General features: G+C 39.2%; 2 protein-coding genes across 2 annotated transcripts; one reads left to right on the top strand and one right to left on the bottom strand.

The window, feature by feature from the left end:
- Positions 1-212: 212 nt before the first annotated feature.
- On the top strand, positions 213-8,667 carry fam219ab (family with sequence similarity 219 member Ab). The gene is made up of 6 exons (XM_058374829.1): positions 213-489; positions 4,347-4,446; positions 4,938-5,040; positions 5,897-5,977; positions 6,076-6,130; positions 6,314-8,667. Exons 1-6 carry the CDS (start codon positions 433-435, stop codon positions 6,470-6,472), a joined length of 555 nt encoding a protein of 184 aa, XP_058230812.1. The 5' UTR covers positions 213-432; the 3' UTR covers positions 6,473-8,667.
- Positions 8,668-11,260: 2,593 nt separating this feature from the next.
- On the bottom strand, positions 11,261-14,435 carry klf9 (Kruppel like factor 9). Its single transcript, XM_058374828.1, has 2 exons — positions 13,657-14,435; positions 11,261-11,894 (listed from the first exon to the last, which is right to left on the bottom strand). Exons 1-2 carry the CDS (start codon positions 13,991-13,993, stop codon positions 11,629-11,631), a joined length of 603 nt encoding a protein of 200 aa, XP_058230811.1. The 5' UTR covers positions 13,994-14,435; the 3' UTR covers positions 11,261-11,628.
- Positions 14,436-15,654: the final 1,219 nt, after the last annotated feature.

Below are 15,654 nucleotides of genomic sequence, written 5' to 3'. Positions count from 1 at the left end.
AATCATTGATACTAGACTCAGGTTGCATGATTACATATGGTGCTGGCAAATGAACCATATATATGTGAGTGCGTACCGTGTTAATCTGCACATCCACCTTTTGGGGGAACACCGCTGTAGGGAACCGGAAGTGGGCGGGTCGAATCTTAAACGCCTTAGTCTGCACTGCGCACTAGGTAGCGTGTTGAAGCTGGTTATTTCACTCCCTATGTAGGGAGTGAGGAGACATTCGGGACGCAGCCGCCGTTTTATCCACCGACCGCTGGGATGAAGGAGAGACGGGGGCATCCTCGGGTTTGAGCTCATATTAGAAGAAAAGAACAAGGCGATTGAGACCTCGCTTCACTCCGTGTGTTTGTGTGTGTTTATGTGTGTGTGTTTGTTTTGTTTTGTTTGTTTGGATCGTTGATAAAAAAGAGCAGCTGAGCCAAAATGATGGAGGAGATCGACCGATTCCAAGTGCCGACCGAGGCAGAGATGCAGGCCTTGGTGAGTAAAAGATCAGTGTCACAAATGAGAACAGATTAAATATTATTATTGTCATGTATCAGGGATGTGTGCAGATTGTTACAGGGCAGGAATAAAATCCGGTTATTCTCCGGTCGCGGAATCCAATCACAGCTGTCGATGTTTGGAAATGCATCGCATGGGGCGTAGATGTTACTGATTAATGATTCTGATGATCTGATCATTCATTGCCATTTATCATTTCTTTTTAATACTAATCAAAATGACGTATTGATAAATTTGGTATTTGATCAGGAGTTCTGGGTCACTGGATGTGCTGATGCGGTGATGCGACAGCCATAAAAAATGATGCTTCCGTCTCCTCAAGCTTCAGCATCCAGCTTCTCATTCAGGCCAGACTGGGAGTGTATTACCACTGTCTGCAACCCACACACACACACACACACACACACACGGCCTGCAGTGTAGCCAAACCGCTTCATTGTGTGGCTCTTCAGGGTGGGATGATTGTCTTCAATCTTCCTGACTTCATCTTGTCACTTTACTGCTGCGCTCTCTCCGCTGGTTTCTTCTAGCTGCCGGCATTTGAACAGATTGAAAAATGCAGGCCTGCTTTCCTGCAAACCCAAAATAAACTAATGCACCATTCAAGCCATAAGTAAGCCTAAGACATGACTCAAGATCCAAGGAAAGCGTCTGGATGCTTCTGTGTACTGGAATAAACTTACTCATACCCTAGCTCTTAAAAATCTCTCTGGGGGAAAGGAGAGATAGTATTACGATTAATTTTAATATGTTAAGTAAACTCTTACAGTGCTGAATTAGCATGTACGTTCTTGCTATGCTTAATTAAATCCTAATATGTTGATTTGTGGGAAGTTGTCTGTGAGCTAGTGATCGCAAGGCCATTAACCTTCAAATACTTGGACTGTATCATCTGTATTCTTCCTTAATGATGTCTTGCACTGGATAAAATCATCATTTTATCCAAATGAGGAAATATATGCACTATAAGGCCAAACGTATGCGAACAACCCACAAAAAAAACATCCTTTTCAAAACCATGGTCATTAAAACAGAGAGATTTTCCATTTGCCTTACTCTTCTGAGAAGGTTTTCCAGTAGAACAAGGATTTGTGAACGTTTAGAATACGGATGTTGGGTGAGGAGGTTTGGTGTTGTGTAGTCGGTGTTGCAAAATGTGTTTTGTGTGGTTGAGTCAGAGTCAGGGCTCTGTGCAGGACACTTGACACTCCATTCCAACCTTAACACACCATTGAGCTCGCTTTGTGCACAGAGGAATTGTTGTACTAGAATAGGTTTCTTCCTCTTAGTTCCATTGAAGGGAAATTGTAAACGACAGCATACAAAGATGTTGTAGACAATTTTTTGCTTCCAACAGTTTACATGTGAAGTGTCAGAAATACTTTTCTATAGTTAAAGCAAAAACTGATTTAGGATATTTCTATTTTTAGGCTGTAAAATCTTTGCAGTTAAAAGCTGATGAACATACACTACCGCTCAGAAGTTTGAGATCACTTGCATATTTCAGCTTGATTTCAGCTACGGAGGAAAACTCCATCATCTTGTGGAAGATGCTCCAGGAAGCATGGGGTGAAATCTCATCAGATTATCTTGAAAAATTGACAGCTAGTATGCACAGGCTGTAATTGCTACAAAAGGTGTTTTTTTTTTTTGATGGAGGCAAAGTTTGAAGAAAACATCCATCATTTCCATCAAAATCGTTATGTCTAACTCTGACATGTCAGCATGTCCTGTTCTTTTGCTATATTTTCTATTCATACTAATTTCGTGTGTGTTTCCTTGGAAAACAATAAAATTTTTGAGTGATCCCAAACTTTTGAGCGGTAGTGTATATTTGTATCATCTTACATGATTTAAGGGAAACTGTTCTTAAGATGAGATTGAGCCACAGAGGAGCAAAAATCGCTGATTCGGAAACTGAAAGCAAGCAGCATAGAAGCTTGTGGCCATTAATAGAGCCTTCATTATAGCTCAATGAGCAGATTTCCTTGGATGGAGGATGTTTTGTCTACAGAAGCTTCTGGAAACATTTCCTGAAGTTGATGAGCCTGGGCATTGGACACAGAGCTTTAGGTCTCTGTACAGTAAGAAAAACTATTACTATCAGACAGTTTGCAACTACAGATAGACTTCAGTAAGCCACAGTGCAAAGATTTTATTTACATTTATTTTTGCTTTAAGGAACAGCAAAAAATAATTGTGGGATGAGTTCCTTCAGAAGGGAGTGTGGGAGTGGGATTAACGAAAACATCTTTCTGCTGTCCGCCTGCCTTGCTGCTTTTTCTTTTTTCCAACACCTCTACTACTGAAAGCATTAGTCGACTAGTTTATGCAACTACTATTCTAAATGATGAATTCATTAATTTATTTATTAAATATTGTTAATTTATCAATAATTTATTGCTTTTAACTTAAAAAAGTAATCAGTTTTCAAAGTAATTTTTTATTAAATATTCATTTCATGGTACATAAGTTAGTGTTTGGTGATCAAATGCTTAGATTTATGTACAGCAAAGAACTAAATGCTGAGTGTTATTATCTGAAAGAGACTAAGTCTTGGTTGTTTTTGTTTTTGTATCTTTGTAGTAATCTGGTTTGGTTTTTCTTGACTAATGGCATGTCAGATTTGTGTGGAGCCTCTGCATCACTACAGAGAGGGCCTCCATAAACTATTATTTATGGAGGGAACATTCAGTGTTTCAATCTGTTGGTTCTTTTAATATACATTTATTTATGGCTCTAATCACCAAGATACATAAAACTGGAGGTCAAAACAAATAGGCTTCTGAGGGCCCTCCTCATATAAATCACTTGTCTGATTTGAAGCTGAGAAATAAGACCGAGGAGGTGACCATCGTTATGTTTTACACTCATGATCGAAATGACCATCAATCAGATGCAGTTACTGAGCAGCGGTTTCTGAAGAAATGGCCATAGCGTACCTTTTTTGGGTGCAATTGGACTTTTCTTTACTCAGTTTATCACCAGATTTATATCCTTTTCTTAGAACAGCAGCTTGAAGCTTCTCCAAAATCATAAAAAAAACAGTCGGTTTGACTTCCACAGAGCTTTCAGGTTTTTATATAGTGTACTAGGGGTTTTTATATGGTGCTGTGTTCACATCTCTACCTCCACTCCCATGTGATATCCTTCCAAAATTTAAAGGACATCAACCTCTATCAAAGATTTTGAGTTTCGTTTAATTTCAGATTGCTGTTAACAAACCTCAGATTATTTTGGGCTTCAGTGCAACCAAATGCATCTCCAAAAAAGCACACAGAATCATATGAAGAAGTGAGACTGAGGCAGAGGCTGATTTCTTTCTAGCCCAGACTGTAGATTCATGCAGCTGACTGTGGTGAAAGTCATGTGATTACCCAAAGGGCCGACATTTTTCAGCCACAATCATCAGCAGTGATTAAAAAGTGCATATAAAGTGCAGTCGTGAATGAGGCAGGTTTACAATAAAGGAGAAATTAAAACCAAAAGCGCATACAGTGCAACCAATATATAATTTACCCAGATGACAGAACCGTTAGTGTTTTTAGTTTGGTTTGCTTTCAGGATAAGTATTGTGATTATTTTTTCTGTTGTATTCTCGATACTGCTCCGCTGGTGATTCATTTTTAAATCACAGGTTTATATTACTGCACGTTATTGTTTCTATAGTAACAGCCCTTTCACAGAGACTTGTATGGTGTACACTAGACATAAATGAATTAATGATAAATGACTAACGCACATCAAGGAAACGCTGTTTTGGTTTACGCTCATGAAAAAACAGATCTGGGTGATGGGTTGTGTATGATGGACTGTTGGATTAATGGTTTCAGGATCCAGCATCCTCCACTGCCTCCGAGGGAGACTCGGATACGAGAGAGAGCGAGCCGGCCACTCTTAACTACAAACCATCACCGCTGCAGAGGAAAATAGGTACACGCTTTAAGTGACTGGAATAACAATTTTGTCATGTTCAAAGAGCCAATGTTCTATTTATATTGAGTTTCATTGATTATTAGTGACTTTAATCTGGATAACAAAGCCTCAAACACACTTTAAACATTTAACATTTTACATCACAGCACATTTATGGAAGGAGTCTCTAGTATCAGAACATGCTTTCTGACATGGGGGATTTTTCAGGATGGTTAGCTTTGTGGATTTTAAAAAATCATTAGGACTATATTTGGGGACAGAAAAAAGCATTTCTACATATGTCCTGTTTTAAAAAGTAAAGTAAAGGCGCCTTCCCTAACCGAAGAACTTATTACTGCTAAGGAAGTGGAACTGGCAACCTCACAAGCTATTAAACATGTAAATAGACCAGATTCTGTTTGAACAAGCCTGTTTTAAATAGTGATTAGCTGAACTGGTGAAATGCTTGACAAAGCAGTGTGTTGTTAGGTGTGTTGTTTGTTTTGTAGAAAAACAGCGAGAGCTGGCCAGGAAGGGGTCTCTGAAGAACGGCACAGCGGGGAGTCCTGTCAACCAGCAGCCCAAGAAGAACAATGTCATGGCCAGAACACGGTGAGAACAGGAATTTATTTTCCAGTGATTTCTCGATGGAGAGACGCACCAGGATGCCATTTACAACATCACAGCCTGTTAGGTAATGATGCGGTAGCATTAAAAGCGTGAAATGACTCAGTGAAGTAGGAAGTAGGACAGCTTTAGGGAAAACATGTTCCTGGATACCGACCAAAGGTCAAAATCATGTACAAACAGGCCAGACTTCACTGGAACTATAAGAAAGCGTCAGTGGGTGATATACAGGGTAACTGGTTGTTACAGGATGGGTTAAAATAAGGAATTTTAAACAGGAATTGGTTGGTCAGAAGCTGGGTATTTGGGTAGTATAGTTGGATGATAACTAAAATATGTATTATAACTGGCATTTATTTATTTATTCTTATATAGAACTCTCTTTTTACTGTAGATAGTCCAATGATCAATCAGAGTCTTAGATGATCATTTTAACTGTTCAAGAACAGAAACCAATGAAAATAGAATATATTTGTATCAGATATGTGTAGTGTATTAGATGTCATCTAAATATCATTGCTACTGTCAACTTTTGATGAGACTCTTATTGTACATTTCATATTATCCAGCTCTACTACAGAATCAGGGGGTGTGGCCAAGTACGAAACGAACAAATAGACCAAGTGTCTTTATTTCTATTTATAATCAATTTCCAATAAAACTGGTAAACTACATCTTTCTGGTTGACATCTTCACAATTTAGTTGGTGGGTCAAATTTGTTTTTTGTTTGTTTGTTATACTGATCCAGATTGAAAAGGCAAGTCTTTCCTAATTTGTTCCAGATTTCAGAAATGATCCGTATGTTACACTTGCTAACTGTCTCTCTTTCTCTTTTTCCAGGCTTGTGGTTCCCAACAAAGGCTACTCCTCCTTAGACCAAAGCCCAGATGAGAAACCGTTAGTTGCTTTAGACACAGACAGGTACATCACTCACAGTTCATCCTTCACGGCTATATGCTAAGTGTCCTTACTCATTTTAGTTGACGCTCTCTCTCTTTCTCTCTGCTTCTCCCCCCCAGTGATGACGACTTTGACGTGTCCAGATACTCCTCATCAGGATACTCCTCGGCTGAGGTGAGATCTCCTAGGATGTACCTAGGATGCATGTACATTAATAGAATTATACTTTAATATCTGTTTTTCCACAAACACACTGTGAAGCCTCCACAATAAACAATGTCTTCTAATGCTAAAGGACACTACACAAATTTTATTTGACTTAAGAGGTTATTTAGCCGCGTCTGCTTTCCTCCACAGCAAATAAACCAGGACCTGAACATCCAGCTGCTGAAGGATGGATACAGACTGGACGAGATCCCCGATGACGAAGATCTGGACCTCATCCCTCCAAAATCGGTCAACCCAACCTGCATGTGCTGCCAAGCCACATCTTCATCTGCCTGCCAGATCCAGTAAAATTTCTCTCTTCCTTCACCTTTTCCTCTCTCACCTTCTCTCTTTCTCTCTCTCTCTTTCTCTGTCTGTTTTCTTCTTGTTCTCTTATAAAGACATTTAATCCACATTATGGCACGAAATGTACAGGTAATGTTATGATCAAAATGGTGTATAGGAAAATTTGAACAAAAACACACACACACACACACAAACACACACACACAAACACACACACACACACACACAAACACAAACACCTGCGATAATAATTAATGTTACGACTATTATTATTGGTAGCGTCCTCCTATGGTAGGACGCCCTGTATGCTAGTTAGCTGGGAGGAGTTTATGTGTAAAACCTCCTAGTGGACGTTGTGTAATGACTGTACAATTGGAGGTTAAAAAATTGATTCAACTGTGCATAAAACACTTGGTGATGCTAGCGCCGATTTATCAACTGTAGTAGTATCCGCTTCCATGTTGTACTTATCATTTTATGTTTGTCGTCTTTGTTTTTTCTGGGGTTTTTTTAAAATCTTTTTTGTTAACATTTTGAACGGACTGCTGTATTGTATGTGCTTAAGGATGTTGCCAAGACACTGTTGAGTTTCATTTCTTGTGCTAGTTGTTCATTCGCGGCACTAAACGCAGCATTGTGTAGCATGTATGGAAAATGTTGCACTTTGTTTTGTTTTGTTTTGTTTTTTGTTTACACTTCTTCAGAGATTCACCATAAAAGACAGTTCAATGATTTGGAGACGAATGTATCGATGAAAAAAAAATAAAATGGCATATCCAACTGGCTTCTAAAATGCAATATATCCTATATATATATATATATATATATATATATATATATATATAAAAGCCACATAATTAGCATCATTTGGTCGATCTTTATTTGATGTTAACTTCCACACCGAATATCAGTGTGCTGTAAACTGCTACCTAAAGTGCATACAAACACTTTGGTGTAAGTGACTGTTTCTCATTTTCCGTTGCTGTGTTCTGGCTTTTTGACTAAAGTGGCGTCACACAGGAAGTAAACTTTCATGACTATGGTAATAAAAAATGGCTATTTACTTGTGTTTTCTGGATCATGGACAATGTGATGACAACTTTTAAATCTCTGACACCATCTAAAGGACATTACTTTATCAAAGTAAGTGAAATTTGTTTGGAGGTAGAGTCAACATGGCTTCCTTTTTTAGAAAAGTTACAAAATGGTGGACTAAACCATGAATGTTAGACATACACAGGATCAATAAGTTACAGAGTATTTCAAAAATATAACTTCTGGTTTGTTTAAAGTGGGTTTAACCTCGCCAACTGCTCCGTTTTGTACAAGGAGAGCTAGTAAATGTTTTTCTTTAAGCTCATGCTGCTAGATTATCAAGCTGCACATGGTTTGAAGGAGGAGGTTATGAATTTTCTGAATGAGAACGACGATAAAATGGTGGACAAATCTTTTAAAACAACTACCATCAAGACATACATACAAAACATTTGAACTGTTTCAATTCAGTTTCATGAACTACTCTATAGACCAGCTTATAAAACCAGTAAACATTAATCTGGTGTTCCAGATACCAGCATAATTTACATCCTGTAGATGTAGATCGTTTGCTAATTGTCAAGATGCCAACACACCTGAATATGGCGAGGTGTGGAGATTTCTTAAATCACCACCAACAGGGGGCAGTGTTTTACAACACTGATGGCTTTAAATCACAATTTATACTCAGTGTTGGCTGGAAGAAGCAGATTATCAAAAAATAAACAAGCTAAGAAGTTGCCAGTTGAACTGGGTGTAAGATTTATCAGATTTGGTTTTATGCCCCTAATAACTCCACTGATAGAAAAATGAAAATAGTTTATTTAATAAAATCTTATCCTGCTTCTCAGTCCTGAATGGTCAAAAGCTCTGACAGAACTTGTTCTAGTATTTTATCATTTCATATATTTAACAGTTTAACAGAAGGAGTTTCAGTGCTTTGTAACACTCACTAGGTTTTCCGCCACATTAAAGTCTTCACTTGGTAATATGATAAGCTGATAATTTGAGGGAAAAAGAAAGACTGCTGAGGGAACAAATGTTTATATCTGCTATAATGTAGGTAATAATAAGAATTAATTTGTTTGTCGGACATTCTGCAACACTTGATGTCACTATAAACAGATAAAAATATAAATGAGTCGTTATTTAATAAATAAACTATTGTTAGCATTGGCATATTTCTGTATATGAGTGCTTTAACTTGAAAATTTAATTTTTGGGTGAGGAAAGCAGTGATTTTGAATAGGGCTACGTCTCACCATGACATTGTTGGTCTTTTTCTTAAAACTTACTTAATTGACAGATCTTCATCAATTAATATTAACACGGCCGCTGATTTCATTCATGTGATGATAATGATATAAAGATACTCATTTGTTGTATATATAATCAATAAAATATTAAGTAAGATTGTGAAAGAATAAACAGAAGGTGTTTGGAAATATGACCGAAATATTACCCAATGATCAAGCAAACTCATTTTGGGTTAAGTGTCAAAAATTGGCTACAGTGGTTGTGTTTTAAGATGTTTTATTTTTATATTTTCAGAAAAAAAAAAGCATAAGCAATTCTCACTGAATGTAAGTGAACATCATGTTCTGTTGAAAATAATACAGCAAAATGAAAAACGTTTTCCATATTATTGTTGTATGTACAGATGTAGTAGTAGGTGTGCAAAGAGAAAAAAAATGACCATGAAGCGTCTGTCAGTGGTTAGTTCAGTCCGTTCTACATTCATTACAAGGAAGTTGATGTGACGTCAGAGAAGAGGCAGTGTATCAGGACATTCTTTACGGGTCAAAAGCAGAAACAGAACCTGAAAATTCTGAAATATAGAAAAATACTTCCGTATCTTTAAAAAGTGTGTACTATACTGAAGCGATAACTGAACACACTAACATTAGTCATTACGACTGCTGTCAAGTCACAGCGTTGAATATTTCAAGTAAATTACATCAATTAAGTTGCTTTGCCTTTGTGCATCATAAGTCTCACCAAAATCCAAAAAGAATGAAAGAAAAAAAACCCATGCATCCTTTTCCCTGACACTCAATAAACCAAAACATGAAGTTACTAGCAGCTAGTAGCTAGGACTTGACTGACCTTAAGCTTCTGTATTATTTTAAACAAGCCCTTGTCTCCTTAATTTGCAACTACTGACATTAAAAAAGTGCACTTGCTGTAGGGGATTTCTACAATTTCTTTAACTGAATGTCCATTATTAGCAGAATCATATCAACTTGCTAGCTAGCTTGCTATCTTTTGTCCAAGATAACTTGTGTTAACTAGCTAACAGTTACTGTTACTAGACAGCAGAAAAAACATGTCAGTTCCTATTTCCTTTCAGATTCAATTTCCTTTCAACTGGTGCAATTTCCTTTAAACACACTCAACTGCTTAGCTAGTCAGCTAGCATGCTAATTAGCTAGAAACAGTTTTTAAGCTGGAGTTCCTGTCAATTTATATATATATATATATATATATATATATATATATATATATATATATATATATATATATATATATATATATATATATACACACACACACACATATATATATATATAATTATGAAGCATTTTAGTGTTCATGCTTACATTTAATGGCTACATCCACCATTTTCCTGATGCTTTCTTGGTAAATTCTGCTGCTCAAGTTATGCAGTCATGCTTACAAGACTCAATGGAAAATCATTTGGGCTTGATGAAGTACCAGCACTTAAAATGGCTTACAATGGGGATTTTCTTCAACAACAACAAGCCAACAAGGGCACTTTAAAGACAGTACTAAATTACAGCCCAATATATTATGTATTATTAAAAACAAGATAGAAACAGTCTAAAAAAAGATCCCACACAATCCCTTGTAGAAACAACATCACTGAAAAGAGAAAGAGGAATTCAGGTGTGGAATTAATACATAAATACATGTTATTTTACAGCCATAAACTCTGAAAAATGGTACAGATGATGAACAGAGGCCTACCTGCCTACGTGCCAAGATGTTTGTAATAAAATGGCACAATTATTGGATCCACATAATCTGCTACACAAATAGTATTGACAATGAATCCCAGTTAATGCGATTTTTTTCCACATATAAGTAGTCGTCAGTTTTAGCTAGCCTTAGCTATGTTATACTATTCACAGAGAATCTTGATGATGTTTCTTTTATTAATTTGAGGTCTTGACTGATTATAGAGCTGACCGTTCATGGTAAATTTACATAACTACACAATTTCCCCTTAACACAAATGTACTCAATCAGCCCAGGTGTTTACTTTCCCATAAGATGTTTGATTCAGTTTGTGCTCAGAACCGCAAACTTTCTTACTTTAAACAATAATTTATCTTTAAAGTTTAGGAGTCTAGGAAATCTATTTCAAGATCCAAGACAAAGATTCCAAAATGGTCACCTCCATGATGATACAAAGTTCAACTATACTGTGAAGTTTTGTTAATGTTTATAGGTAGCATTAAGTGCCCCAGTGTCCTAAATCACATCAACCAGCCAAAAAAAAAAAAAAAAACCACCAGAGGGTTTGAGGAAGACTTATACAGTATGAGCACTGACGTTCCAGTCAAAACTTTGGAAACAGATGTCAAAATACAGTAGCTGATTAGATACAAGTGGTCTAAGGGAGGAATTTGTGTACTTTTAACCATGTGAGATCCATAGAATAAAACTGCTGCAAAAAAAAGTAAAAACCACTGTAACTGATTCTTTGCATTAAATATGGGAGTAGTCATGTGCTGATAATCAATCAGTTCTTTACTATACAGTGATTCGCAGCATGGCTTCATTCTTGAATCTGGTCCGTTTTGGTTTTATGTGAGAAATTTACACTTAGCCATCACAATTATTGTAAACCATGATATGCGACTAGATTTTATAACAGCACACACCTACACCTCTGCCACTGCACCTGTCAAAAATGTAGGTATGCATACAGCTGCACTTCACTGCTGTCAGTTAAGCAGATCACGTGTGTAAAAGAACTTTTATTCGCCTGACGCATATGGATAAAGGGAAAGCTCAGACTAGAGACGGTCACAACAAAGTCCGGCAGCGTACACGTCAGAAGGGTGCGCAGATAAGTTGTTTTTAAAAAGTCCTAAACATCACTCAGCCTCCCCAGAGCCAGAGGAGGATGTTGAGGCCGAAGAGCGGCGTCTCCGGCCGTTGGAATTGCAGAGCATGCTGGGATGGAAGCCGTCGTGGCGGCGGGCATGCTTGGTCAGGTGGTCGCTGCGCATGAAGCACTTGGTGCAGAGGGGACAGGCGAAACGCTTCTCGCCGGTGTGTGTACGGAAGTGGCGAGTCAGCTCATCTGATCGGGAGAAACGCTTGATGCAGCTGGGCCATGTGCACTGGAATGGTCTCTCACCTAAAGAGCGAGGAGGGAGGGGGAGAGAGAGAGAGAGAATGAGTGTGAGTCAGTGTGTGAGAGAGAGAGAATCAGTGTGAGTCAGTGTGTGAGAGAGAGAGAGAATGAGTGTGAGTCAGTGTGTGTGAGAGTGAGAGAGAGAGAGAAAGAGGTTCAGCACACTGTGTTCAGAACATAGCTGTCTGGGGATTTTTTTTTCTGCCCACAGTGATTCACACATCAGTGATGAATGTATCTGGTTTGTACAGATAAATTTGTTCTGCCATAAGCACACTTGATCATGCCTGTAGTTTAATTTCTGGGGAAAAAAAAGGCACCAAACTGGGATTTTAAGGAACAAGTGCACCGACATCCACATGCAAATGACTTTGTGTCTTTACTTAGAAGAAACTAATTCTAAAATAAACAGTATAATTGGACCACTTTTACAAGATTTGTAACAAGTTAACTATATAAACAAATAAATCTCTTCATGGATAGATGGAGAGATTGACTAAAGTCCCTCATCTGCTGTACAGGAACAGGAGATAGTCACTGTATAATCTCTGGTTTATCAGCACCCTATAACCAATAAAGCACAATGTTACTGGAAACTCAGTAAAGAAGCCACGTGCACTGGGTGTGTACAACAGGTCATAAATAGAGTGTGTGTGTGTGTGTGTGTGTGTGTGTGTGTGTGTGTGTGTTTGTGAAAGGGCGATGACGTCACCTATCCAGGTGACCATATTGCACTGTTTATGTGGTCATGTTATATAATAATAATGATAATAATAATAGTAATATCATCAATTATGATCAAACAATGAATAATTTGCTCCATTCAAATACAGACCAGATTTGTTTTGTCACTGTTTATAAAGATACCGTGACGCAACCCTGGTTTACTTCATTTCGTTGTCCTGCCAAAACACATCGCTTATGAAACCCTTGTTGTGTTCTCCCTGAGTAACATTTTGTCACAACCTCACGCTGCACTCTGCCCGAGGTTACGCCCCCTTCCGCGTGCGACCACGCCGTTTTCGCACGCGACCACGCCCCCTTCCACATTGTTACGCCTTTCAGCCCGCGGACACGCCCCTTCTTCCTGCCGTCACGCATCGTTTCCTTTTCACCTTTACAGAAAACCACGGGTCCCCAAAACGTCAAAGAAGCAATCAAAAATATGACGTGTCATCAAACAGTAAAAAAAATATGACGTGTCCTCACAGATATGACCTCTAATTCTGTCATTCTGCCACTTTACATATGGTCAGGATGTTCTTATTAATATTAAACTTTCTGATAATGTCTGTAGTTACTGTTACTCTTGTATTAAAATGCGTCCATTATAGTGAAAACAAATAAGATTAATTTTATTATTATTATTATTATTATTATTATTATTATTATTTAGATGTATTCCTGGACCCGATACATTTCGTATAAACCAAAGACTCTCAGCACAGTCCACGCTTTCAGCACGTGGCACGCGCGACCTACATCGTGTTGCCAGATTGTGTGAGTCTACCCCTAACGCCATTATTTTAACTGTGCAAATAGTACATTGTTCATACTGATAACACGTTGGTGTTTATTACATTTTAGCTTTATATATACACAGATATAAATGCCTTATATAGTTGTTTTGTTGTGTTAGCGAGCACAAGGCGTTGTCCACAGATTCAGATTTGGGTTGGTATCATTGTGCTCTGGCAACCTACAATCACTTCAATAACACCAGGAAAGTGCTTTATATCATGGAATCCTGAAATCCAGTACGTACCAGTGTGTACACGGCAGTGTGCTTTCAGGTGCGATGACTTTCCGTAGATCTTGCCACATCCCGCGTAGGGGCAGCGGTGCTTCTTCTCGGCGTTTTGCCGGCTGCGCCCCCGCCGCTCGCTCGCAGCCGCCCGGCACTTCTCCCTCACGCCTGATTGACCGCTTGCGGCGCTTTCTACCGAGCTCTTAGGGCAGACTTCGCCGCACCGTTTCAAGTCCAGCAGGATCATAGCCACCATCAGCAGCGTGCGGCTCTCCTGGCTCTCCATCTCCGCCTTCACATCCGCTCCGTCCGTGGAGGACAGCGCGTGCGTCGCGGCAACATCCACATCCGTCATGATTTGTCTGGAAGCTTTCTTTCAAGAGCTAGGCAACTAAATGCCAAGTTCCACAGTGTCCGGGAGAAAAGAAAACCAAAACACAAAAGGTTGCTTTTTCTTCTTTGGAGTTGTGCAACTCGTTTATCAGAAGAATCAAGTCAGCTCCAGGAAACGTGGTGTCCACCCCACGAGTGTCCGCGATTATCTATGTAATCTATATGTCTTCCCGTGAACGTGAAAAAGAAGGGCTTTGTACGCCTCTTGTACAATGTCCAGCCGTGTCTCGGTCAAATCCCAGAGTCGTGCCGTTGCCTTTGCTAGTTTTCCTCATAACTGCGTCAAAACTTGTGAGCGCGCGCCGCCGCCGCCGCAGTGTTTTCGCTGTTCTCTTTCTCAAAAGAAACAATTTCGCGGAATCCCAGGGCGTCATCGCCAATCCGCGCTCTGATTGGTCACTTCCGGAACACTGTCCCACGCGCTACCAGGAATCCCCAAGCAAACGGCGGAAATATGTCTCGCGCTGTCCAATCGCGCTCTCTCCGGGCGGGGCGAGTGGCCTTGGACTAGCGCGCACCCGGAAACCATAACATGGATGCTGTGTCCTAAACCACACTCAAGCGCGCTTAACTAGCACCTTGGAGCAGCTAGAGCAACGTATAGTTTATGTTCTAGTCTCATACAGTGTCCAGTGTGCGTTTTGGAAGACTGCCCCAGGGGTGTCGACCTCAGTGAACTGCCCACTGGCACGCACTCCGCTTTATGCATATGCATACTGTTATCTAATGGACTAATTATGTTGCAGTGCTGTACATAAAGAGATATTAATTAATACAATAACAGCCGTTCTAATGGGGGGTACAGTAACATGTAACCATGTTGTAAAAAAGAAAGCAGTGAACTATAAAGGAGCCTAGTCGTCCATTTTTGGATAGGGTTTGGATTTATACCCTACACGTGGCTTCAGTAGGTGAAGAATAGTAGGTCTGTAGCAGGCATCTGTGAGAGGAAACGCCGAGGGGGACGAGTGTAACCGGACCCTTTTCACAGTAATCCCCCGGTCAGTGTTCTAGGAAAGTGAAATTATTTACATCCAAGAAGTGAGATAGGAGGTATGCAAACAGCAGGCAAGGCACACACTGCTATTAGATTTGTTTTTCCCTTATTCTTGCTGGTCAAAAATGTTCACTTTGTTAAAAAATGTTATTTGAGTTTCAGCTCCAGCAGAATCTATGACTGATATCACTTTACTAACTTGTTACTGCCTAACTAATCACAATCGATTATTCATTAATCGATTAATCTGTCAATCAGTTAATAAAGAAGGGCCACAGTCTCTCTCTCTCTCCCTCCACACACACACACACACTTTTACTTCACAAACTTTATATTCCTGATCCATTAACCAAACAGCCTTAAGACCATCTCTCTCTCTCTCTCTCTCTCTCTCTCTCTCTCTCTTTCTCTCTCTCTTTCTCTCTCCACACACACACACACACACACACACACACTTTTACTTCACTAACTTATATTCCTGATCCATAAACCCATGTCTTAAACAAAACAGCCTTAAGACAATCTCTCTCTCTCTCTCTCTCTCTCTCTCTCTCTCTGCCACGCCTCTGTTGTCCTAATTTTAACGCAGCACAAAAACACCAATAGGGCTCAATCGCAGCCACTGA

Source organism: Hemibagrus wyckioides, linkage group LG22 (assembly GCF_019097595.1).
Source record: "Hemibagrus wyckioides isolate EC202008001 linkage group LG22, SWU_Hwy_1.0, whole genome shotgun sequence".
NCBI lineage: Eukaryota > Metazoa > Chordata > Actinopteri > Siluriformes > Bagridae > Hemibagrus > Hemibagrus wyckioides.
This window is presented reverse-complemented; position numbering and strand designations above follow the sequence as displayed.